Source organism: Mustelus asterias, chromosome 20 (assembly GCF_964213995.1).
Source record: "Mustelus asterias chromosome 20, sMusAst1.hap1.1, whole genome shotgun sequence".
NCBI classification, from domain to species: Eukaryota; Metazoa; Chordata; class Chondrichthyes; order Carcharhiniformes; family Triakidae; genus Mustelus; species Mustelus asterias.
In genome coordinates, this window is record NC_135820.1 from 53,989,094 (window position 1) to 54,014,027 (window position 24,934).

Genomic DNA, 24,934 nt, shown 5'->3' on the forward strand with positions numbered 1-24,934 from the left:
CCCTCCTCTCTCCCCCTTCGCCCCCCTCTCTCTCCCCTTCGCCCCCCTCTCTCTCCCCCTTCGCCCCGTCTGACCTCTCTCTCCCCCTTCGCCCCCCTCTCTCTCCCCCTTCGCCCCCCTCTCTCTCCCCTTCGCCCCCCTCTCTCTCCCCCTTCGCCCCCCTCTCTCTCCCCCTTCGCCCCCCTCTCTCTCCCCCTTCGCCCCCCTCTCTCTCCCCCTTCGCCCCCCTCTCTCTCCCCTTCGCCCCCCTCTCTCTCCCCCTTCGCCCCCCTCTCTCTCCCCCTTCGCCCCCCTCTCTCTCCCCTTCGCCCCCTCTCTCTCTCCCCTTCGCCCCCCTCTCTCTCCCCCTTCGCCCCCCTCTCTCTCCCCCTTCGCCCCCCTCTCTCTCCCCCTTCGCCCCCCTCTCTCTCCCCCTTCGCCCCCCTCTCTCTCCCCCTTCGCCCCCCTCTCTCTCCCCCTTCGCCCCCTCTCTCTCCCCCTTCGCCCCCCTCTCTCTCCCCCTTCGCCCCCCTCTCTCTCCCCCTTCGCCCCCCTCTCTCTCCCCCTTCGCCCCCTCTCTCTCCCCCTTCGCCCCCCTCTCTCTCCCCCTTCGCCCCCCTCTCTCTCCCCCTTCGCCCCCCTCTCTCTCCCCCTTCGCCCCCCTCTCTCTCCCCCTTCGCCCCCCTCTCTCTCCCCCTTCGCCCCCCTCTCTCTCCCCCTTCGCCCCCCTCTCTCTCCCCCTTCGCCCCCCTCTCTCTCCCCCTTCGCCCCCCTCTCTCTCCCCCTTCGCCCCCCTCTCTCTCCCCCTTCGCCCCCCTCTCTCTCCCCCTTCGCCCCCCTCTCTCTCCCCTTCGCCCCCCTCTCTCTCCCCTTCGCCCCCCTCTCTCTCCCCTTCGCCCCCCTCTCTCTCTCCCCCTTCGCCCCCCTCTCTCTCCCCCTTCTCCTTCCCTTCCCCCCCTCTCTCTCCCCCTTCACCCCCTCTTCCCCCTCTCTCTCCCCCTTCACCCCCCCTCTCTCTCCCCCTTACCCCCCCTCTCTCTCCCCTTACCCCCCCTCTCTCTCCCCCTTACCCCCCCTCTCTCTCTCCCCCCCCCCCCCCCCAGCAGCTTTCTGAAAGCTCCAAGACTGTTAACCTAAGTCGCAAGCAAGTTTGCCTGTGTTTTCTTAACTACTTAACTAACTTTGAAGAGTGGTTTAAGTCTATAAGTGAAGTATTGCCCAATTGGAATTAATAGTGATAGGTTAGCAGTTAAGAATTGTATCTTGTAAAGTATTGTTCAATCAAAAGTTAAGCTAATTCACTTGTTATAATTAAACTGTGTTGTTAAATAACGTTTCTTTTGGTAAAAGCTCCCTCGTTTGTCAATAAAATTGTGCCTGGAGCGAAATATCCTTTCCTCACAAAGCCGAAATATAAGAAATGTTGGGGTTTATTCTGGCTTCATAATATTACTTGGGGTTTCTGATTTGGTACCTAACAGCATCATGGTGATGCAGTGGAGCGGCAAGTATGGAAAGGCCACAGTTCTGCATTCTTTTGAAGTGTCGCTGTGTGAGATCATAGAATTAAAGTCACCAATACTGTGGGAAGTTATGTGAGCTGAAAAAATATCAAATTTCATGTGAAGACTTTCGGAATAATAAAATATCATAATATTTTGACAAAAATGTCCTGTATAATTTACTGACAACCTGCGAATACTGTTATAATTTATTTATGTATAATTTGTTTCAGAAGGATTTAAGGAAGCAGCAGAAAAATTTAGAGTGGAATCTGGGATAGAACCTAGTGTTGACCTGGACACCCTTGATGAACGTATTAAAATTCGCGAGGTGATACTTAATGGACAAATCCAAGAGGCCATTGCACTAATCAATAGTCTGCATCCAGAGCTGTTGGACACAAATCGTTATCTTTACTTCCACTTACAGGTAGGGAAATGTTCACATTATAAAAGAGGATGGTATTGGGGTCAAAATTTAGGTCTTTATTTAAAAATTATTAATAGCTTTCACTGAACTATTAATTAATACATGCATTTATATATTTCGTTCATGTATATTCAGGTATAATTCAGACTACAATATGCTTTTGAACTATACATAATATAAATTTTATGAGACCCCTTGACTCCTTTGTACTTGTAAACTACAGTCCCATCTCCAACCCCTCTTTTCTCTCCAAAATCCTTAAGTGTTGTCATCTCTCAGATTCATGTTCACTTTCATGCAATTCCATGTATGAATCTCTCCAATTAGGTTTCTGGCCCAGAACGGAAATAGCCCTCAAAGTCACAAATGTTGTTCTTTGTGATGGTGATTATAAATTATCTTTCCTCATCCTCCTTGATCTATCTTCAGCCTTCAACACTGCTGGCCAGACTATTGTCCTCTGATGCTTCTCCTCTGCCACCTAGCTGGATAGAAATGTCCTTGTGTTGATGCATTCTTGCCTGTTAAACCAGAGAATTGTCTGCAATGCTTTCTTGGGTCTCCAGGAATCTATCATTTTCCCCTCTGACTTTATACTACCTAATAGTTACATCACCTGTAAGCACAATCAGTTTTCATAGGTATTCTGATAACACTCAGTTACACCTCACCACTACCTCTTTTGATCCATCATTGTCTCTAAATTGCTTATCTGACATTGAGCACTGGATGAGCAAAATTTCTTCCAACTTAATATTGGGAAGACCAAAGCCATTGCCTTTGGACCCTGCCACAAACTCCGTTTTTAGGCCACCAACTCCATCTCTTTCCCTAACAATTCTATGATGCATTCACTCGATGTGCACAGCATTTATTGACCTTTAGAAGTTGATGGTGAGCTGTCTGTTTGAATCAACTGTGTGGCTTGGTAGGCCATTTCAGGGGGCAATTATGAGTCAATGACATTGCTGTGGGTCTGGAGTCAATATATAGGCAACCTAAGGATGGCAAATTTCCTTCTCGAAACACATTTGTGCAGAGTTGGGACTTTACAGCAATCTGAATTTCATGATCACTGTTACTAATGCTAGCTTTTTGTGCCATGATGGAATTTGAATTCTGTCTCTAAGTCATAAGCCCAGTAAAACAGCCACTATGCTGCTATACTCTGTACTGTGAAGCTGAACCATCGTGTTCTTAATTTAAGTGTCATTTTTGACCCCAAGGTGAGCTTCCAATGACACGCCAGTTGTTGTGATGAAGCCTATTTCCACCTCTGTAACATTGCCAGACTCGATCTCTGCCTTATTTGCTATTGAAATCCTCATCGATGCCTTTGTTAACTATAGACTGCACTATTCTAGTGTGTTTCTAGTTGGCCTCCCACATTTTACTCTCGATAAACTGAGGTCATCCAAATCTCTCTCGTCTCTATCCTAAGTTACACCAGCTCCTGCTAACCCATCACTAATGTTCCCTCTAGGGCATGGTTGCCTGTTTAGCAAACCGGTATGTACTGTGTTTGAAATAAACAGGCTGTTCTCAACATCAAGCTCCAGTGCGGATGGGGCTGAGCATTAAATGCCTGACATAAAAAGTGCAAGTAACTGGAGAGAGAGCAGATTGGAGGAGCAGTGAGCTTGAGTTGGAGGTGGGAGAGGGTAGTATGCTGCAAGTGAAAATGGGTGGGAAATGAGGAGTCAAATGTGACATCAGAATCCTGGAAGAGACTGAGTTCCACATTCATCTCTCAAAGTTTGTGGATGGGGAGAGACTTGGGGAAAATCCCCTAGTATTTGGTTGGTCTGTTGCTGACCTTGATGAAAGACATGGGGCCATCACTGGATACAGCAAGACTCGGGATTGTTCCCCATTCCACAGTGTTCAATGCCCATGACTCAACCTGGAGCAGAATGGCTCATAAAGGCCCACAGCAACTTTACACAATGGATACAGCTCATCTTTGCCACATAAATAAACACAGTCTGGGCTGAAATTGAGAGATTTAGTTTAAATGAGGAACTTGTGCTTTCTGACCTGCGTATTTATGATGAAAATTGGGTTTTTGATCCTGTATCATCAGAAAACAGAAGTAGTTTTAAGTAATCTGTATTTGTAGTTATTGGAAACAAGGGATAGCTTTAAGTAAGTTTAATTATCTGTTTCTGAATAAGAAAGGGTTACAACTTCAGTTAGCTCATGTTAAACAAAGGTGTCTTCATGTTTGTAGGTTTTGGTTTCATTTTAAGCTGTGCCTGCATTGTTCTCAATGTTTTGCAACGTGAAAACAAAACAGGGTTTAAAGAAAGGACCCATGATGCAAAGCATAAGCACTTATGGTTCAGTTGGAATCAGGTATCTCAGAACAAAGCAACTCTTACAGAAACTGCCAGTGGAGGCAGGACAATGGAATAAGGGGCAAAAAGCAAGTCCCAGAAGCTAAAGAACAGTTCTACAAACCAGGGAATGAAAGAGAAGTCCCAGGAAGACTCAGTCACAGGGGCAAAGAGCTCGAATCTGAACAAGGTACTGTTAACTGAAGTTCGAGACCGGCAGAGAGAGGCTCCCAGTTAAAGACAGAGCTGCAAGGTGCATACCTGGAGAAGTTGCGTAGCAAAAAACCAGGCATCTGAAGTAATCCTCAGGTTGGTGACACCTTACGACAAATTGTGAAGCCGTAGTCTTTTGTTGGCATGGCTGAGTACCTGAGAGATTGTGTGGAAGCTTGAACGCACATGGTGATCTCGAGCATGAATATTGCAATGAGAAATTGAAATCCTGGAAGTAGATCCTTGGTGAAGGCAACTGAAAGAAATTGTTGTTTGGGAGAAGATCCTAAGGTGTGTTTTTTTGAGAGTGGAGTTTGGAAACACTTATTAGAGTTCCAGTGAGATCACAGTGGAACAAGTGTCTGGAGGGATTTGAGGAGAAATCCACTTGGTTTCAGAGTCTGGTGTGTCTGACCACTGTTGGCTTACATGAACTGTGTACTTGCGAAAACATCATAGTAAAAAGTATATTGTTATCCTTGAAAATCCAAATATTTTAGTCGTTTCTTCAAATTTAATAAAAATTAGTCTATTGAGCCAAAGTTCCATTCTGGGACCTGATTGTCCAGTAGTAACATAAGCTGGGATTGTAACAGTACATAGAGCATGGCCAATGAGCATTTACCTTTAGCATTGACTTGGTAACACATACAAACCTGCAAACTGCAGATTAACTGAAGCTGTCTAGATGAATGGAAGAATGGCCAGATTGAGAGTTTAATTTCATTATTTGATGAGATAAATGGATTTTAAAGATGTGCTAAACCAAGATTTTCAAGTTGACATTGTCCTCCCTGCTCCTGTTGCATTTCATCTCCTTGAAGTATGAACTCTTGTATTAGGAAAGGTGTGGGATGCATGAGGGGAGGAGGGATGGTATGAATGAGAAAAGGGTTGTAATGGAATGTGTGAATAGTAGAAGAGTGCAACCAGACATTGGAGTTAGGATAAGCTTTGGTGCGTAAACGTAGACTGGACAGGTGGGATTTGGAGGAGAGATGGAGAGTGGGACGGGTGGCAGCTGGAGGAGAGAGGCAGATTGGGACAGGTGGGAGTTGGAGGAGAGGGGCAGAATGGGATAAGTGGGAGCTAGAGGAAGAGGGGACTGGGAGGGAGGAAAGAGTGCAATGGGTGGACACTGGAGGAGGGGGAGACAGCAATGGGTAGGAGCTGGACGGAGGGAGACCGCAATTGGTAGGAGCTGGAGGGAAGGGAGACTGCGATGTAAGGGAGCTGATGGAGCGAGAGAGACTGGGGTGGGTGGATGCTGGAGGAGAGGGGCAGAATAGGACTGGTGGTAGCTGGAAGAGAAGGAGATGGACAGATGGAAACTGGAGGCAAGAGAGACTGGAATGGTGGGGGCACTGGCGGAGAGGATGACTGGGACAGATGGAACCTGGAGGAGCAAAATGGGATTGGTGAAAAGACAATATTTCCTCTAAGGCTGCAAGCAACCTGAAATACAGGGCGCCTTGAAATAAACAGGCTATTTAAAACTTTGTGAAATTTCCATTGACTTTTAAAAGTGAGCTACCTATGTCAAAAAGAGTCGTGCTTGGAGAGGTTTGTCGCCCGATAGTACAAAGAAAATTTAGATGTAACATTGCCTATCACCTCTCTGCTCACTGACCAACATTGGCTCCTGGTTAATCGAAACTTGTTAAATGTCTCATCCTTGTTTTAAAATTCTTCCATGGCCTTGCTCCTCTCAGCCTCTTGTGTTCACCTCCTGCAGTTCTTCTGCCCTCTTGAGCATACCCAATTTTAATTACTCCGACACTTGTGACTGTGCCTTTCGGTGCCGAAGCTCCTTGAAACCTAGCTCTTTGACCAAGCTTTTGGTCATCTGCCATAAAAATGTTTCCCTATATGGCTTGGTGAAGCACCTTGAGTTGCTATATTAATGCAAGTAGAAGTACAGTAACCTTGTTAGTTGGGAGCCAAATTGCAGCAGCTCAAGTAAAAGAATATAGTTAATCTGAAACGTGTATCCTTGTACATCCAAAACCATTCTCTGATGCAGTGGTCTGTGTTTATTGCTAGATCTATCTAAGGAAAGATATACTGGCATTGGAGGCAGTCCAGAGAAGTTTCAATAGGTTGATCCTGGGCATGGAAGGATTTTCTTATGAGGAGAGGTTGAGTAGGTTGGGCCTGTAGTCACTGGAGTTCAGAAGAATGAGAGGTGACCTTATTGAGACGTATAGGACTCTCAAGGGGCTTGACAGAATGGATGCTGAGGCTGATTCCCTTTGTGGAAGAGTTTAGGACCAAAGGGTCGCCCATTTAAGACACAAATGAGGAGGGATTTCTTCTCTCAAAGGGTAGTGAATCACTGGAATTCTTTACTGCAGCGAGCTATAGAATCTGGGTCATTAAGTATGTTAAAGGCTGAGATAAACCGATTTTTAATCAGTAAGGGAATCGAGGGTTATGGGGATAAGGCAGGAATGTGGAGTTGAGGATTATCACATCATGATTATCACATCGATGAGCCGAATGGCCTGCTTCTGCTCCTTCGTCTTATGGTCTTATTCACTCAGAGTGTAAGAATTAATTGACCTAGGCGAGTAAGATTACTCTGATAGGAACAAGAGTATGTCATTCCGTCCCTTAAATCTGCTCCAAGATCATCACTGAAAAATTTAGCTCTAACAAGAAAACTGGGCAATTCCTTCTGGTCTATTTGTCTCAATTAAATCAAGACAAAACTTTTTATAAATTAACTGGCTAAAAAGAATAGAATGAGAATGGGATCAATACTTACTGAATGGATAGCAGTAACATTGGTAAACTTCTGCTTTGTTTTTTATTGAAATCTGACCAAAGAGAATGCATTGCATCCATGTGTGACTTGTGTTCAGTAAATCATTTTCCTTAATAATTGTAATTATCTAATGGTGTATTAAAGTTAAATGTTTGCAGAGGAGAGTAGAGCTAGTTTATTATATTATCGCTTCACCTCTGGGATCATGCCTTCTATGGCAGCTGAACAGGTTCCAGCAGTATCCCATCTATTTATGAGTGCTTGTGGATCATCAGCCAAAAATATTTATGATTTGGTAAGCTGTGAGGAAGAATGGTGAAGTAGGTGGCTGTGTTTTAATGTTGGAGTTAAAGACATATTAGGATATTGTGGAGAGAAATCTTAAACATATGATAATTTGACATGTGAACATTTGGTCTATTTTGCACTGACTTTTTGTTCACATTTAAGTTTTAAGTATTTTTCCAGTGGAATTTTAATGTGTTTTAGATTAAATATTTATAGGCTGTGAACGTTTTTCAAAAATGCTTGTAATTTATTGCACTTCATTGAAGTTTGTGTTCTGAAATTTAGACAAATCTGATCCATATTTTTGTTCTGAACATATTTGAACTTTGAGTCACCATGATTTGTGGAAACTTCATACAAGCATCATACATTTATTTCTATGTACTATTATACCACAGCATAAACAGCTAGTTACTTGCTGCAGAAAAAGTGGGGTGAACAATTGATACATTGGTCCAGGTTATAGGGCTTACTTGTGATGCAGTGAGTAATGTCCCTGCCTCCGAGTCAGAGGCTCTGGATTTGAATCCCACACCTGGATTTGAATGGCCAAGGAAGATGAATACACTGCTGCTAAACAGGTTGTGTATCAACTTGTAAATCTTACCAACACACGCCAATGGCAGTCAGTAAGAGCGGGAGAGATTCTTAGTCAGTATCTGATGGAAAGAGTGTTGGAGCCTCTCAATCCGTCGATTCCCTAAGGTGCAGAAGGAGGCCATTCGGCCCATCCATTCTGCACCGACTCTGCGAAAGAAAATAATAAAATGCCTCGAGGGCCTTCAGAGGAACAATACGAAATAAAGTAAAGAATTAAAATGATGTGTAAATAGAGACTTTCACTTGCAGACTGAACAGAGGTGTATCACAAAACAGGCAATCAATCCATGTTTGAGCTCCCCAATGTAGAGGAGGCCACTCAGTGAGAAGCAAACCTGCAGTCCTAAATTGAAAGTAGTACAAATGAATTGTTGATTCATTTAAAAGAAAGTTTTTGGGGCCTTTATTGCTGAGAAGTGGGGAGATAATGGGTCAGTTGTTGTATCTCCTGTACTTGCATGAGTAGGCATCATGGGAAGGGAAAGAGGCCTTGGGGTGAATGAGCAGTGGACCAAGTGTCATAAAGGGAACAGTTCCTTCTGAACAGAGATGAGAGGAAGATGTGTTTCTGGTGGGATCATGCTGGAGGTGAAGGAAATAGCACGTGATAATATATTTAATGGGAAGGCTGCTGGGGTGGGGTGGAGGGTAAGAATGAGAAGAACCCCATCATGGTTCTTCAGTGGGAAGTGGATGGCAATGAAAAACTCAAGCTAGGATTTTTTAGCCCTGTCACAGTGATATCCACCACAGGAAATTCAGCAGCCGAGGCAAAATTCCACTGACTTTTGGTGGGACCGGATGATTCAGGTGGTGATTGGGATCAGAAATTCCCACCCTCTATTTCTCTTTCCACAGATGCTACCAGACCTGCTGAGTATTCCAATCATTTTCTGTTTTTTTTATCTCTTCCTTTGTCTATTTTTAGTTGTTACTTTAACAGGTTCAGTTTGTATAAATGGGAATAGCATTTTTTCAAGTTACATATATATTGGAACTTTTTTTCTGTTTTCAAAAAACAATTACGTTTGTTCCTGCTCTCCATCCATGTTGGAGTTGAAGTTTGTGGCTGAAAAGTGAAGTATATTTTCAGACAGTCAGTACCAGAAGTGTAACAATTCACACTTTCTGTAAAGTACTGGAGGCAAAGTTGTTCAAGCTATCTCACAAGCACCTCTGAGAACCCATTCGCACCCCAGAAAAGGTATTTGGCACTGATACACAAGGTTTAATATTGTTGCTTTATTTATATGATTTGTTGCTTTTAGGTTTTTTATTCTTTCCACTTAATTTACTGCAAGTTTGCTACGGCATTCCAGATGCTGCATAACAAAACCAGCTGTTTGTACAGCAAAAACGTTTCCATAAAATAATCTGGATAAAAATGAAATTTGAATTCCTAGTGGCCATCTTTTAAGCACAGTTTTAAATAATTCTTAAATTTGATCCCCGATGTTTAAAAAGCTGCTACACTATATTGTAACTACATCATTTTCGGTTACTTGATCTAAGAATTAATATTTCTTAATGATCTCAATTATTTTTGCCTCCAATTTTATATTAAAAGAGTTTAATTTCTATTTCGTCTTTAGATGGAGTTACTAGAAATTGTTAGTAGAAATTATTAGTAGAAATGCAGCAATAGCTTTGTGGTCCAGACTTTGCTGTTGCAAGACATAGCAGTGCTATTAGCTAGACTTACCCCTGCACATCTTCAGTTCAAAGTGATTTTTGCTGACAAAATTGCTTATACAAGCTGATATTAGAGCAGTGAGGGAAAAAGGGGAATCTTGGAATTCAAGTGAACAAGAAAAATAACAAGATGTCTCCTTACCCAGTGAGATTTAAGGATTAGAAAATAAACAGCAGAAGGATTGAAAAGAAGCTTGAATATCAAATCAGATACAGAAGGAGATAGGGGGGAAAATAAGATTGAATTGAGATGGAGAAAAGAGACCAGGGAAAAGTTAGGTGGGAAATTGCAATTTTATTTAAATATTTTAAAATTCAAAACCTGAAAAGATGAGACTCTGTACTTGGAATCACAGAATCCCTACAGTGCAGAAATAGGCCTTTCGGTCCATCGCACCAGCATCAACAACCATCCCACCCAGGCGCTATTCCCATAACCCCACGTATGTACCTTGCTAACCCCCCTGACATTAAGGAGCAATTGAGCATAGCCAATCAACCTAACCTACACACCTTTTGAACTGTTGGAAGAATCAGGAGCATCCGGAGGAAACCCACGCAGACAATGTGCAAACTCCACACAGTCAACCGAGGCTAGAATTGAACCCGGGCTGCTAAGGGCACTGTGAAGCAGCAATGCTAAACTGTGCCACCATGCCGCACTTGTAATAAATAATTTTCAGTACCAGAGAGGTTGATTTGCAAACAGGCTGTAAATATCTGAAGCAAGTCTAGTTCATATCCACCACGCACATACAGCAACCTTGTGACGTGTAATGCATGTCAAAATTGAGGCAGTGCAATTCCATTTACACAAAGCTAATGGTGGAGCACAACTCATTTAACTGCAGCTACTACTCATTTGAAATTGCTCTATCGTTTACTCAAAATAATATGTACGCTATTAGCCTCCTCTCTTGGATTTTGAAAGTAAATTCTATCAACATGACACATGCATAATTTTAGTGTTTCTCCACTAGGTTTACTCTTTTAACCCCAGATCTGAATTTGATGGGGGAAAAAAAACATCAGGAGATGCAGTGATCAGAAAATAATGGGATATTTCCCCATTTCAACCTCATCACAAAGTTTTCAAATCTATAATGGGCTAGGGGGCAGGGGGATTTGGGTGGTAGTGGGTGGGGACCATCAGCATTTAAAGCTGTGGTATTTATATATTCAATTCATAGTCATTCCCTGCAGGTTGTTTGTGATTATACTGTAACTTCTCCTGTTTACACATTCTGCAATATAGTATTAGTATTTGTGCTGCATTTCTCCTTTTCAAATTTGAGTTCGATTTTGAACATAACCTGCATGTAATCAAGTCATTAATTGCTTTCGGACTGTGCAAAGTGATATGATCAAACTGCATGGACCATGTTCATGCGCTGATGACCATTTTGCATTGAGACACAGTGGTGAATTCTAGTCCAGTATAAACTAAACTTTGGAAGCGTAGCACAAAACTAATTTTAAAAAGAGTAAAGAAAAAAAGAAAGCTACTGGAACCTGATTGCTCTATATATAGGAACAGGAGTAGGCTGTTGAGCCTGCTCCGCCATTTAATCAAATCTAACGCACACTTTCCTGCTGTATCTCTGTAACCCATTAATTCCCCGACTGAATTAAAACCTATCGATCTCAGCCTTAAATGTTCAGGGACTGAGCTTCTTTGGGGTAAAGAATTCCAAAGATTCACCATTCATTGAGAGAAAAAATTCTTCCTCAAATCTGTCTTAACTGAGCACCCCCTTATTATACGATCATACCCTCTAGTTCTACATTCTCCCACAAGTGAAAACATCCTCCCAACATTTACCCTGTCTGACTCCCATATATTTCAGTCATATTTCCCCTCATTCTTCTGAACTCCCAAGGTGAACAGACCCAACCTATTTAATCTTTCCTCGTATGGCAGTTCCTCCATACCCGAGATCATCCATGTAAACCTCCTCTGTACTGCCTCTAATGATGTATCTTTCCTTAAGGGGTTCAAAACTATACACAGTAAATATGGCCTCACTAATACCTTATACAGTCGGAACAATACCTCTACTTTTGTACTCTAGTCCTTTAAAATAAAAGCCAGCATTCTATTTGCCTTCCATGTAACCTCCTGCACTTATGTTTGCTTTCTGGGTTCCATGAACAAGGACCCCCAAGTCCATTTGTGTTACAGTTTTCTGCAGTCTCTCTCCAGTTAAATAATAATCTGCTTTCTCATTCTTTTTTCCAAAATAAACAATCTGATATTTCCCACATGGAATTCCATTTGCCATTTCTCTATCCACTCATTTAACCTGTCAATATATTTCTGTAAACTATTTACATAATCCTTACAACTTGCCTTCCCTCCTTCCTTTGTATCATCTGCAAACTTGGCCACAGTACACACTGTTCCATCCTCCAAATCATTGGTATATATTGGTCCCTGTGGCACTCCACTGGTTATTGACCTCCAACCTAAGAAAAACCTTTTCAGTACTCGTTGCTCCCTATTAGTTAGCCAAACCTTTATCCATGCCAGAATATTACCTCCAACACCATAAGTTCCTATCTTGTGTAGTAACCTTTTGTGTGGCTTATCAAGTGTCTTTTGATAATCCAAATATATAACATTAACTGGTTCTCCTCTATGTATTCTAGCTGATACTTCAAAGAACTCTAATAAATTTGTCAGACATAATTTCCCTTTCATGAAATCGTGCTGACTCTGATTTATCAGATTATGACTTTCCAAATGCACTGCTATTCTCTCAATAATCAATTGTATGTCTTTTCAATAACTGGCTGGTAGTTTCCTGCATTTTGCCCCCCCCCCCCCCTTTTTGAACATTAGCAGTTTTCCAATCCTTTGGCACAGTTTCAGAATCCAAAGATTTTTGGAAAATGACTACCAATGCATCCACAGTCTCTGTAGCACCTCCTTTAAGACCATAAGATATAGGAGCAGAATTAGGCCATACGGCTCATCGAGTCTGCTCCTCCATGCAATCATGGTTGATATTTTTCTCATCCCCATTCTCCTGCCTTTTCCCCATAGCCCCTGATCCCCTTTCAAGAACTTATCTATCTCTGTCTTAAAGACACTCAATGAACTGGCCTCCACAGCTTTCTGTGGCAAAGAATTCCACGGATTCCCCACTCGCTGGCTGAAGAAATTCCTCTTCATCACTGTTTTAAAGGATCGTCCCTTTAGCCTGAGGTTGTGCCCTCTGGTTCTAGCTTTTCCTACTACTGGAAACATCCTCTTCGCGTCCACTCTATCCAGGCCTCGCAATATCCTGTAAGTTTCAATAAGGTCCTCCCTCATCCATCTAAACTCCAATGAGTACAGACCCAGAGTCCTCAACTGTTCCTCATACGACAAGCTCTTCATTCCAGGGATCATTCTTGTGAACCTCTTTTGGACCCTTTCCAAGGCCAGCACATCCTTCCTTAGATATGGGGCCCAAAGCTGCTCGCAATACTCCAAATGGGACCTGACCAGAGCCTTATGCAGCCTAAGAAGTACTTCCCTGCTCTTGTATTCTAGCCCTCTCGACATGAATGCTAACATTGCGTTTGCCCCCCCCTAACTGCCAACTGAACCTACACGTTAACCTTAAGAGAATCTTGAACAACTCCCAAGTCCCTTGTGCTTCTGATTTCCTAAGCATTTCCCCATTTAAAAATAGTCTTTGCCTCCATTCCTCCTTCCAAAGTGCATAACCTCACACTTCTCCACATTGTATTCCATCTGCCACTTCTTTGGCCACTCTCCTAACCTATCCAAGTTCTTCTGCAGCCCCCCTGCTTCCTCAATACTACCTGTCCCTTTAAGATCCTAGGGTGCAAACCATCAGGTTCAGGGTACTTGTCAGCCCTTTACCCCTTAGTTTATCTGAAACTAATTCTCTGGTGTTGGGACTGTATTTAATTCTTCCCCTGTATTTTTTTTCTTACTATTTCTGGAATGCTTGCAATATCCTCTACAGTAAAGACTAATACAAAATATCTGTTTAACTCCTCTGCAATTTTCTTGTTCCCCATAATTACTTCCCTAGTTTCATTCTCTGAAGGGCCAATGCTTTCTTTAACTTCTCTCTTTTAACGTACTTGAAAACAGAGAACAAGAGCATTTTATGTTTCGTGCTAGCTTGCCCTCATAGATTATTTTCTTCTTCCTGATTTTTTTTTTTGTCCACCTTTGCTGCATTCTGAATCTATTCCACTTTTTTCTGGCCTACCACTACCGTTGTCATTTATATGCTTCTGCTTTCAACTCGATATTGTCCTTAACTTCTTTAACTATTCATGGTAGGTTCTTCTTCCCCTTGGAGTCTTTCATCGTCATTGGGGCATATTTTTGCTGGGAGCCATGAATTAGCTCCCTAAATGTCTGTCATTGCTAATTTATCATTTTACTTACTGATCTATATGACCAGTCCACTATTGCCAATTCCATCCTCTCACTTTCGTAATTCCCCTTCTTTAAGTTTAACACTGATAGTTCAGTCCCAATTTTTTCTCACTCGAGCTAAATGCTAAATTCTATCGTATTGTGATCACTACCTCCTAGGGGATCCTTAACCTTGATATCCGTGCTGAACAACTGTATCAATAACATTATCCGTTGTATTGTTGCATAATGAGGCTAATGCCAATAAATGTGCTTTCTACAGCAACAGCATTTGATCGAGTTGATTCGCCAGCGTGAGACAGAAGCAGCCTTGGAGTTTGCCCAGACTCAGCTTGCTGAGCAGGGTGAGGAAAGCCGAGAGTGTCTGACTGAGATGGAACGTACGCTGGCCCTACTAGCTTTTGATAATCCAGAAGAATCGCCGTTTGGGGATCTGCTGAATATGATGCAGAGGCAAAAGGTAACTTTTTAAATTCAGTATCAGCTCATTAATTATTGTTAATAGAAAGATATGTTGGCTATTTTGGGAACAATGCATCACAGGAAATGTTTGTTAAATATGCCAAGATGTTTAACTTCCTTCCTCCTCTACAATTAAAATGTGTAGTAAAACTTCTCATGAAATTATCACATTGCATGTTGGACATCTGCTGCTCTTGTCCTTCTTGGTGATAGATGTCACTCGTTTGCAAGATGCTTTTGAATGAGCTTTTGATAAGTTTCTGCAGTGCATCTTGTATTTAGTACACACTGCTATCACTGGGCATTGGTGGTGGACAGAGTGCATGTTGAAGGTGATGGATGGGGTGCCAATCTCAAGAGCTGTTATGTCTTGGATCATAATCACATAATTATGTGATTTTGCGTATTTTTTGTTGAAAAATGTATTTGGGTCAAAGTCTATTAATAAAATCCCAAACAGGCCTGAAGGCTGAATTTATCAAAAGAAATGAGTGTCATCTCGGGCAGGAAACCCAGTGTGATTCCCGCTGGCTTGGACGGTGCGATCCTGATTGTAATCTTCCTACACTTTGTCATTTTATTTTGCAGTGGGGTATGTTTTGCACCATCATTGAGAGGAGAGGGGTCTTAGGGCATCGGCAAGATGGCCTAAAGGTCTGGCTGGCATCATCGCTGCCTCACCTTAGTGATCCCACTGTGGGGTCGCCTATTGGTCGCAACTGCTGGTGGTGCCAGGGGCAGTGTCCCTGACCACTTAGGGGCTGCATGGTCTCCAGCATGGTCATCATGTCTGGTCTCAGTTTTAGAGAACAGTAGTGACTCCTGCTGGGGTTACATCATGCTGGTGGGTGGGAACATTTGATGTTTCCAGAAGATAGGGCATTAAACCAATTTTGAATATGTAAGTATATGTTAATCTGGCTCACACCCAGTGAAGGTGTGAACCAGATTATGTTGCTGGCCATGGACAGGAGAGATCTCAAACTGAGATCTCCCCGATGCAAATCCTGTTATGACCCTCTCACGCGAGTTTCCCATGTGTTGGACTGTGCCAGAAAATCACCCCCAAAATGTTTTAATTAATTTCGCACAGTGGTTGTAAGCATACAAATGGTGAATCACTTTTATTAAAAAGTGCAGTCATGTATATTAATTATAGAGTGTTTTTTGAATATTTTGACTGACTTCCAGGGCTAGATATTCACCAGTGAGGCAGAAAGCTCAAGTTGGGAAATATTTTGAATTGGCAGACCCATCTCTTTTAAAAGGATCCATGCCCACCATACTTCAGTTGTGGGGGCTGGGTTGCAGTTGTGCCCGCCGTCTCCCTAGATAGTTTGACACAGCCACAGAAGTAAGTGACTGCTGAGGCAGGCTGATTATTCTGTCTACTTTGGTTCTCTGGGACTTTACCCATGTTGTTTTAAAGGCTGTTGGGCCCTCTATCCCTTGCCACCTCCATGGCACTCCCTCGAATTCTGAATGCCCACTTATGCAGTATGTACTATAAAATCAATGAGCTATTTAATAACAATGACAAGTCTTGAAATACACTTTAAAGAGCACATTTCAGAAATCTGCTTTGGAAAAAAAAACTGCTGCTCTTAAAAGCCTATAAAAGCTAATTCATTAATATGTCATGGAGATTAGCCAAGCACTCATTGAGGCCGTTAGTGAACTGTATCAACAGAAACAGATGACTAGATGTCTTGTTCTACAGATGGCCTTATTATGAATGCTTGGCTGTGCTTATTTTTTCATGGGCTATGGGTGTCAATGCCAAGGCCAGCATTTGGCCCTAATTGCCCTTGAGAAGGTGATGGTGAGCCATCTTCTTGAACTGCAGCAGTCCATCTGGTTCAGCTATACCCATTGCTGCTGGGAAGCTAATTTCAGGATTTTGATCATGTGAAAGTGAAGGAATACTGATATAATTCTAAGCCAGTATGGTGTGTGGCTTGGAGCAACATTAGCAAATGTTGATCATGCATTTCCCTTGTCTTTCTAGGTGATAAATGTCACCAGTTTGCAAGATGCTGTTGAATGAGCCTTTGATAGTTCCTGCAGTGCATCTTGTATTTAGTACACACTGCTATCTCTGTGCATTGGTGGTGGATGGGCTGCCAATGACAAGAATTGCTATGTCTTGGTTGGTGTTGAGTCTCTTGGATATTTTTGAAGATGCACTCATCCAGGCAAGTGGAGGGTATTCCATCACATTCCTAACCTGTGCCACGGAGATGATGGACAGAATTCCCAGCCTCTGATCCGCTCTTGTAGCCACAGTATTTGTGTCACTGGTTCAGCTGAATTTCTGGTGGATGGTAAACCCCAGGATGTTGATTGTGGGGAATTCGGCAATGCTAATGCTGTTGAATGTCACTGAATGTTAAGGGAGACTCTTGTCAGAGATGGTCATTGCCTGACATGCAAGTGGCAAAATCCATTAGGACCACACATTAGCCCAGGTCTGAATGTTGTCCAGGTCTTGCTGCATAATGACATGAACTGTTTCATTATCTATGGAGTTGTGAATGGTGCTAAACATTCTGCAATCATCAGCGAGCATCCCCACTTGCAACCTTATGATGGGAGGAAGATCATTGATGGAGAAGCTGAAGATGTTTGGGCCTCGGACATTACCCCGATGAACTCTTGAAGCAAAGTCCTGGGACTGAGCTGATTGGCCTCCAATAACCAGAACCACCTTTCTTTGTGCTAAGTATAATTCCAACCAGTGGAGAGCTTTCCCAATGATTTAGTTTTGCCAAGGTACCTTGATGTCATTCAAAGACAAATGCTGCCTTGATGTTAAGTGCAATCACTCTCCCTTCCCCTCACTAGTTCAGCTCTTTTGTCCATATTTGAACCATGACGGGAGTGAGGTCAGGAGCTAACTGACCCTGACGGAACTCCGAGAGTGTCAGTGAGCAGGCTTTTGTTGTGCAAGTGCAGCTTGGTACCACTGTTAACCACTTTGCGCTTGCATCACTTTGCTCATGATCAAGGGTAGACTGGTGGCCCAGTAATTGACGGGGTTGGATTAGTCTTGCTTTTTATGGACAGGACATGCCTAGGCAATTTTCCGTGGTGTCAGTTGGATGTCAATATTATACCTATACTGGAACTGCTTGTTTTGGGTGTGGATAGTTCTGGAGCACAAATCATCAATACTACAGTCAGAATCTTGTCAGGCCCCATCGCCCATTTCTTGATACCAAATGGGGGAATATTGGCATCTGTGATAGAATTGAACAGTTTGGAATGAGGCCATTTGGCCTACTGAGTCTGAACCAACTCTCTGAAAGAACATCCCATCCAGACCCTCCCCTCTGCCCTATACCCGTAACACTGCACATTTACCTTGTCTATTCCACATAACCTACGCATCTTTGGACATTAAGAGGCAAGATGGCATGGCCCAATCCACTTAAGCTGCACATCTTCGGACTGTGGGAGGAAGCCAGAGCATCCGGATGAAACCCATGCAGACATGGGGAGAATGTGAAAATTCCACAAAGTCACCCAAGGCTGGAATCGAACTCAGGTCATTGGTGCTAGGTGCCACCCATGATGTTGCTGATGTCAGGAGGAAACCAAACTGGATCATCCACTCAGCACTTGTGGCTGAAGATGGTTTGCAAATGCTTCAATCTTGTCTTTTTACTGATGTACTGGGCTCCCTCATCATTGAAAATGGGGACATTTGTAGAGCTTCCTCCTTCTGTTAATTGCTTTATTATCTGAATGAGCTAAGCATTTTATGGGGATTTCCATTCCTGCCTTTAAAACATGCTAGTGAGAGTAGGAATGGGAAGATTAGGCAGATGAATGCGTGGCTTGAGAGCTGGGGCAGGGATTTAGATTTATGGATCATTGGGATCTCTTCTGGGGAAGGGGTGACCTGTTCAAACCTGGATTGGAGGGGGACTGACATCCTGGCGGGGAGATTTGCTGGAGACACTCGGGAGGGTTTAAACTAGTTTGGCAGGTGGGTGGGACCCAAAGCAGTAGGGACACAGAAGAGAAGGTTGAGGATAGCACAGAAGTTAAAGAAAGTACATTAAATAGTAACGGTAGTGTCATTAATCCTAGTACTAGATAGATTAGGCAAAAGCAAGACAGAGAGCAAGGGAAGTCCAGATTAAACTGCATTTATTTCAATGCAAGAGGCCTGACGGGCAAGTCAGATGAACTCAGGGCATGGATGGGTACATGGGACTGGGATATTATAGCTATTACTGGAACATGGCTAAGGGAGGGACAGGACTGACAGCTCAATGTTCCAGGGTACAGATGCTATAGGAAAGATAGAACAGGAGGTAAGAGAGGAGGGGGAAGTTGCACTTTTGATTAGGGAAAACATCACGGCAGTACTGAGAGGGGATATATCTGAGGGTTCGCCCACTGAGTCTATGGATAGAAGTGAGAAATAAGAAGGGGGAAATCACTTTGATAGGGTTGTACTATAGGCCCCCAATTGTCAGCGGGAAATTGAGCAGCAAATATGTGAGGAGATTACAGATAGCGCCAAGAAAAATAGGGTGATAATAGTAGGGGATTTTAACTTTCCCAACATTGACTGGGACAGCCAGGATATTAGAGGCTTGGATGGAGAGAAATTTGTTGAGTGTATTCAGGAGGAATTCCTCATTCAGTATGTGGATGGCTCGACTAGAGAGGATGCAAAACTTGACCTCCTTTTGGGGAAATAAGAAAGGGCAGGTGACAGAAGTGTTAGAGAGGGATCACTTTGGGGCCAGTGACCATAATTCCATTAGTTTTAAGATAGCTATGGAGAATGATAGGTCTGGCCTAAAAGTTAAAATTCTAAACTGGGGCAAGGCCAATGTTGATGGTATCAGGCAGGAACTTTCAACAGTTAATTGGGGGAGTCTGTGGCAAGGCAAAGGGATGTCTGGTAAGTGGGAGGCTTTCAAAAGTGTGTTAACCAGGGTTCAGGGAAAGCACGTTCCTCTTAAAGTGAAGGGCAAGGTTGGTGGAAGTAGGGAACTCTGGATGACTCGGGATATTGAGGCCCTGGTCAAGAAGAAGAAGGAGGCACATGACATGCATAGGCAGCTGGGATCGAGTGAATCCCTCGAAGAGTATAGAGGGTGTAGAAGTAGAGTTAAGAGAGAAATCAGGAGGGCAAAAAGGGGACACGAGATTTCTTTGGCAAAGAAGAATCCAAAGAGCTTCTATATATACATGAAGGGCAAAAGAGTAACTAGGGAGAGAGTAGGACCTCTTAAGGATCAACAAGAGATGGGTGAGATCTCTAATGAATATTTCTTATCAGTATTTACTGTTGAGAAAAGCATGAATATTAGGGAACTTGGGGAAATAATTAGTGATGTCTTGAGGAGTGTACATATAACAGAGAAGGAGGTGTGGCAGTCTTAAAACGCATCAAGGTAGATAAACCCCCGAGACCTGAGAAGCGTATCCCAGGACGTTGTGGGAGGCTAGGGAGGAAATTGCCGGTCCTCTAGCAGAGATACTTGAATCATCGGCCACAGGTGAGGTGCCTGAATATTGGAGGGTGGCAAATGTTGTGCCTTTGATTAAGAAGGACTGTGGGGAAAAGCCTGGGAACTATAGGCCAATGAGCCTCACATCTGTGGTGGCTAAGTCGTTAAAAGGTATTCTGAGAGACAGGATCTACAGGCATTTAGAGACGCAAGGACTGACTAGGGACAGTCAGCATGGCTTTGTGAGTGGAAAATCAAGTCTCTGAAATTTGAGTTTTTTGAAGGGGTGACCAGGAAGGTAGATGAGGGTAATGCAGTTGATTTTGTCTACGTGGACTTTAGCAAGGCTTTTGACAAGGTACCGCATGGTAGGTTGTTGTATAAAGTTAGATCTCATGGGACCCAGAGTGAGGTAGCCAAATGGGTACAAAATTGGCTTGATGACAGAAGACAGAGGCTGGTTGTAGAGGTTTGATTTTTAAACTGGAGGCCTATGATCAGTGGTGTGCCTCAGGAATCGGTGCTGGGTCCACTATTATTTGTCATTTATATTAATGGTTTGGTTGAGAATATAGGAGGCATGGTTAGTAAGTTTGCAGATCACACCGAGAATGGTGGCATAGTGGACAGTGAAGAAGGTTATCTCGGATTGCAACGGGATCTTGATCAATTGGGCCAGTGGGCTGACGAATGGCAGATGAAGTTTAATTTAGATAAATGAGGTAATGCATTTTGGTAGATCGAACTAGAGCAGGACTTACTCAGTTAATGGTAGGGCATTGGGGGAGAGTTATAGGACAAAGAGATCTAGGGGTACAGGTTCATGGCTCCTTGAAAGTGGAGTCACAAGTAGACAGAGTAGTGAAGAAGGCATTCAGCATGCTTGGTTTCATTGGTCAGAACATTGAATATAGAAGTTGTGATGTCGTGTTAAAGTTGTACAAGACATTGGTAAGGCCACACTTGGAACACTGTGTACAGTTCTGGTCACCCTATTATAGAAAGGATATTATTAAACTAGAAAGAGTGCAGAAAAGATGTACTAGGATGCTACCAGGACTTGATGGTTTGAGTTCTAAGGAGAGGCTGGATAGACTGTGACATTTTTTTCTCTGGAGTGTAGGAGGTTTAGGGGTGATCTTATAGAGGTCGCTAAAATAATGAGGAGCAAAGATCAGCTAGATAATCAATATCTTTTCCCAAAGGTAGGGGAATCTAAAACTAGAGGGCATAGGTTTAAGGGGAGAGATACAAAAGCATCCAGAGAGGCAACTTTTTCACACAGGGTGGTGAGTGTCTGGAACAAGCTGCCAGAGGTAGTAGTAGAGGGAGGTACAATTTTGTCTTTTAAAAAGTGTTTCGACAGTTACATGGGTAAGATGGCTATAGAGAGATATGGGCAATTGGGACTAGCCTAGTGGTTTAAAAAAAGGGAGCAGCATGGACAAGTTGGGCTGAAGGGCTTGTTTCCATGCTGTAAACCTCTATGACCTCAAAACATCTCTGTTTGACCATCTTTGCTAACTACTACCACTTGGTTTCAGTTTTTTCTCCATTAAGCATCATCAGATGTTTCTACTTTACCAATGCTGTGTAAATGCAAGTTGTTTTCATGGTTTCTGGTATTATTATTCAGTATAGATTGCAAATTTGCCTTATTACATCACTTACAATACTAATCATTGGAGGTCTTGTGGCACAACGGATAGCATCCCTGCCTCTAAGCCAGAAGCTTTGGGTTTGAATCCCACCCCAGCATTTAATGGCCAAGGAAGGTACATTCATAATGGAATCAAATGGGTGGAATGTCACCCTGCAAATCCTTCCAACACATGGCAATGGCAGGTAATAATAGTGGGAGAGATTCCTGGTCAACCATGTGATGGAAAGAAAGATGGAACCTCAACCATCATTATCCATAGTTCCAGGCTACAACATGCTTATAAAAGTGCATGTTGCCGCTGCAACCTGGATTCGGTGAACTGTAAAACACTGCCACCAAAATATTAATCGCCCAGTAATGAGTTCCAAAAGGGTATAAGATGCAAGCAGTCCTGGTGGAATGAAATTCAACTTTTATCAAAGAACATTTAATGCATCACCTACAAAATTGTATCCCTAGAAATGGCACGATGCAGGTTTTCACATTCTCACTTTCATTTTTGAGGGGAAAAAAGTCTTGTCCATTTTCTAAAATCCCCTTTTGTTCTCAACTACCAATCTGAAGCAAGTGGATTTAGTGTGCCAAAGAATGGAAAGGATATTATCTGCTTGGCGACTGAGTGCACATGGGCTCCACGGTGTAATAACTGATTACTTATATAATCCAGGGTCTCAATTTAGATATTTGGTGTGAAAGCTGATGCTTTTTCATTTTGCCAGTAAAAATGTGATCCCGAATAGAAGATTTCTGGAATCAACTGAGGTTTCTGTTCTTCATAGACATTGAATTTGAATGTCAAATTTAATTGACTACAATCTTATTTATTTTTTTCTTTCTGTCCAGGTTTGGAGTGAAGTGAATCAGGCAATTTTGGATTATGAGAATCGTGAATCAACACCTAAGCTAGCCAAACTGCTAAAACTTCTATTATGGGCGCAAAATGAGCTGGACCACAAGAAAGTTAAATATCCCAAGATGACAGACCTCAGTAAGGGAGCAATTGAGGAACCCAAGTAAAGGCTTTATGATGGGACTGAACAGGATTATGAAGCATCTTGCTGTACATTTGCTGGTTACAGAATATCAGGACTATAATAAGTTCACTAATAAATGACAGAACATGTGAATATGACTTTATGGTTCAGAATAATCACATTTAAGGCTGGGATGAAGTTCAAAGCATCACCAACACATTACATCGGAACGCCATCAAATGGCTGCTGAAGGGTCAAGGGATTGCAAGATTCACCCCAGTCCTAAATTCATTTTTATGGTAACTTATAACTTTACCAACTTTGCACGTTGGATTGAAAATACTGGGTATTTGGTATTTACGTTTGGCTGCTGTACAGAGTTTCTATTCATAGTTTCTTTGCTTCACATGCCAACGGTTCTTAAGTGTATGTTTATATATTTTCAAAACAACTTTATTAAATGCCTGCCTGTTCTCTACTAATATCCATCTTACATCTGGAACTAACCTCATACTTTATTTCTGATAGAATATCCTCAGCAACTTTATTGCTAATATGGTATCTTAATACAATTAAATTTATTTGGAGTCAGTTGTGATGTAATATGGATACTGAGAATGTAATTAGTGGAAGCCAACTATTCATTTTACATTTTTTTCAGTCGCATTTGAATTTTCCACTGTGCAGGAAGAACTTCACATGTTTGTTAATTCTCATTAAATAGCCTTGTAACCAAACTAAAATCCACAGGCTTGTAAGTCATAGTATTTAATCTCAAGGTTTTGTATATTTTGTGGCAATGACTCACTTAGATATGAGTTGTTTGTATATAATGCGATTCCTTGCAGAAAAAAGTAGTATAATGATTTCTCAATACAAAAGTGCTTTACACTTTGAAATTCATCTAATGTGCTTTTAAACACTTTTGTGTGTGCATAATGTGTGTTGAACTTATTGATATGTTTTGTTGAAAGAAATACTACGATGTTAATTTATCATTGCGTATATCAGCGAATACTTTGGGAGTATACAATGGAAAGCCATTGACAACAATTTTAATTAGTTTTATAGCTTAGGAACGCAGATTTTGTGTCAGGTACTTTTCAAACAAAATAGTTGACAGTCCTTATTTAATTTTCCAGAACTTTTTACTGTTAGTTTAGTAAAAGGAAAATTCCAGATGTGATCATCTGACTTGTAAATATTCCCTAGATTGACTTTAAAAATGTAACAGGTATAGATGGAATGAATGCTGGTCCTGAATGATGAGAACATTTGTACAGGAATAAATGTGAACTTTGATTTCTTTCCCCCCGCCCTCCCACCCCTCCCACCCCTCCCACCCCTCCCACCCCTCCCACCCCTCCCCGTTTTCAAGGTTCATCACAACAGATTTGATACTTGAGGTTTATACTAGGAGCAGCTTAGCTCAATGGTGAGAAAGCTCTTTTTCCTGGCGTTTACACATTGGTACACCCTGTTGTAAAAATTTTAGGATCCTATAAGGAAGTTGTTGAAATTGCTTTTGTGGAAAATCTTCCCCTGCTGAGCAATTTTAACACCTTCCTCTGCAAGCACACATTGTCTCCTTCAATCTAAAATTTGACCATTTACCTATCTCGGTCTTTGAAATGAATATTAAATGGATTAAAATTACCCTACTGCAGTAAGTACTTTGTTTACTACACTACCAAATGGTAAATACTGCTTACACAGCCCCACAAATGAATAGAAAAGCCCTTCAGCTCCATCATCCTTCTCCATCTTGTAAATGGTGCAACCATGTGCAAATTTCTTCTTTCTCTGTAGTCATGCTGTCTTGTATAAAAGACATAAAAGCCCTTTTAGTGAATTCAGCAAAAGTTATGCAATTTTTGTTTCTAGCTTTCTAAGGCAATTGAACAAGCTCCAGGAGACTACAGTTTTAGCCTTAAACTAATAAACAATCCACAGCTGGTGATGTCCTCTAATTGTAGATTAAAGCAACTAATTTACAGCTAAATATGCACCGCACCAAAAAATCGGTAAATGCTAAAATGCAATAAAGCTAAGCATGTGAAAGCCTATAAATAGGAAAATACCCTTTTATAAAGACTTATTCGGATGGAATAATAAAAAAATTCAAAACTTGGGTCCTAAACAACTCTTG

At 42.2% G+C, this 24,934-nt stretch overlaps 1 protein-coding gene across 1 annotated transcript in view; it reads left to right on the forward strand.

Moving 5' to 3' along the window:
* Positions 1-24,428, forward strand: part of LOC144508541 (glucose-induced degradation protein 8 homolog) — a 37,383-nt gene extending 12,955 nt beyond the window's left edge. The window contains exons 3-5 of the mRNA XM_078236564.1: positions 1,715-1,911; positions 14,475-14,672; positions 22,655-24,428. Of these exons, the coding sequence (XP_078092690.1) occupies positions 1,715-1,911; positions 14,475-14,672; positions 22,655-22,828 (569 nt within the window). The 3' untranslated portion in view covers positions 22,829-24,428. The remainder of the gene's footprint in view (positions 1-1,714; positions 1,912-14,474; positions 14,673-22,654) is intronic.
* Positions 24,429-24,934: the final 506 nt, after the last annotated feature.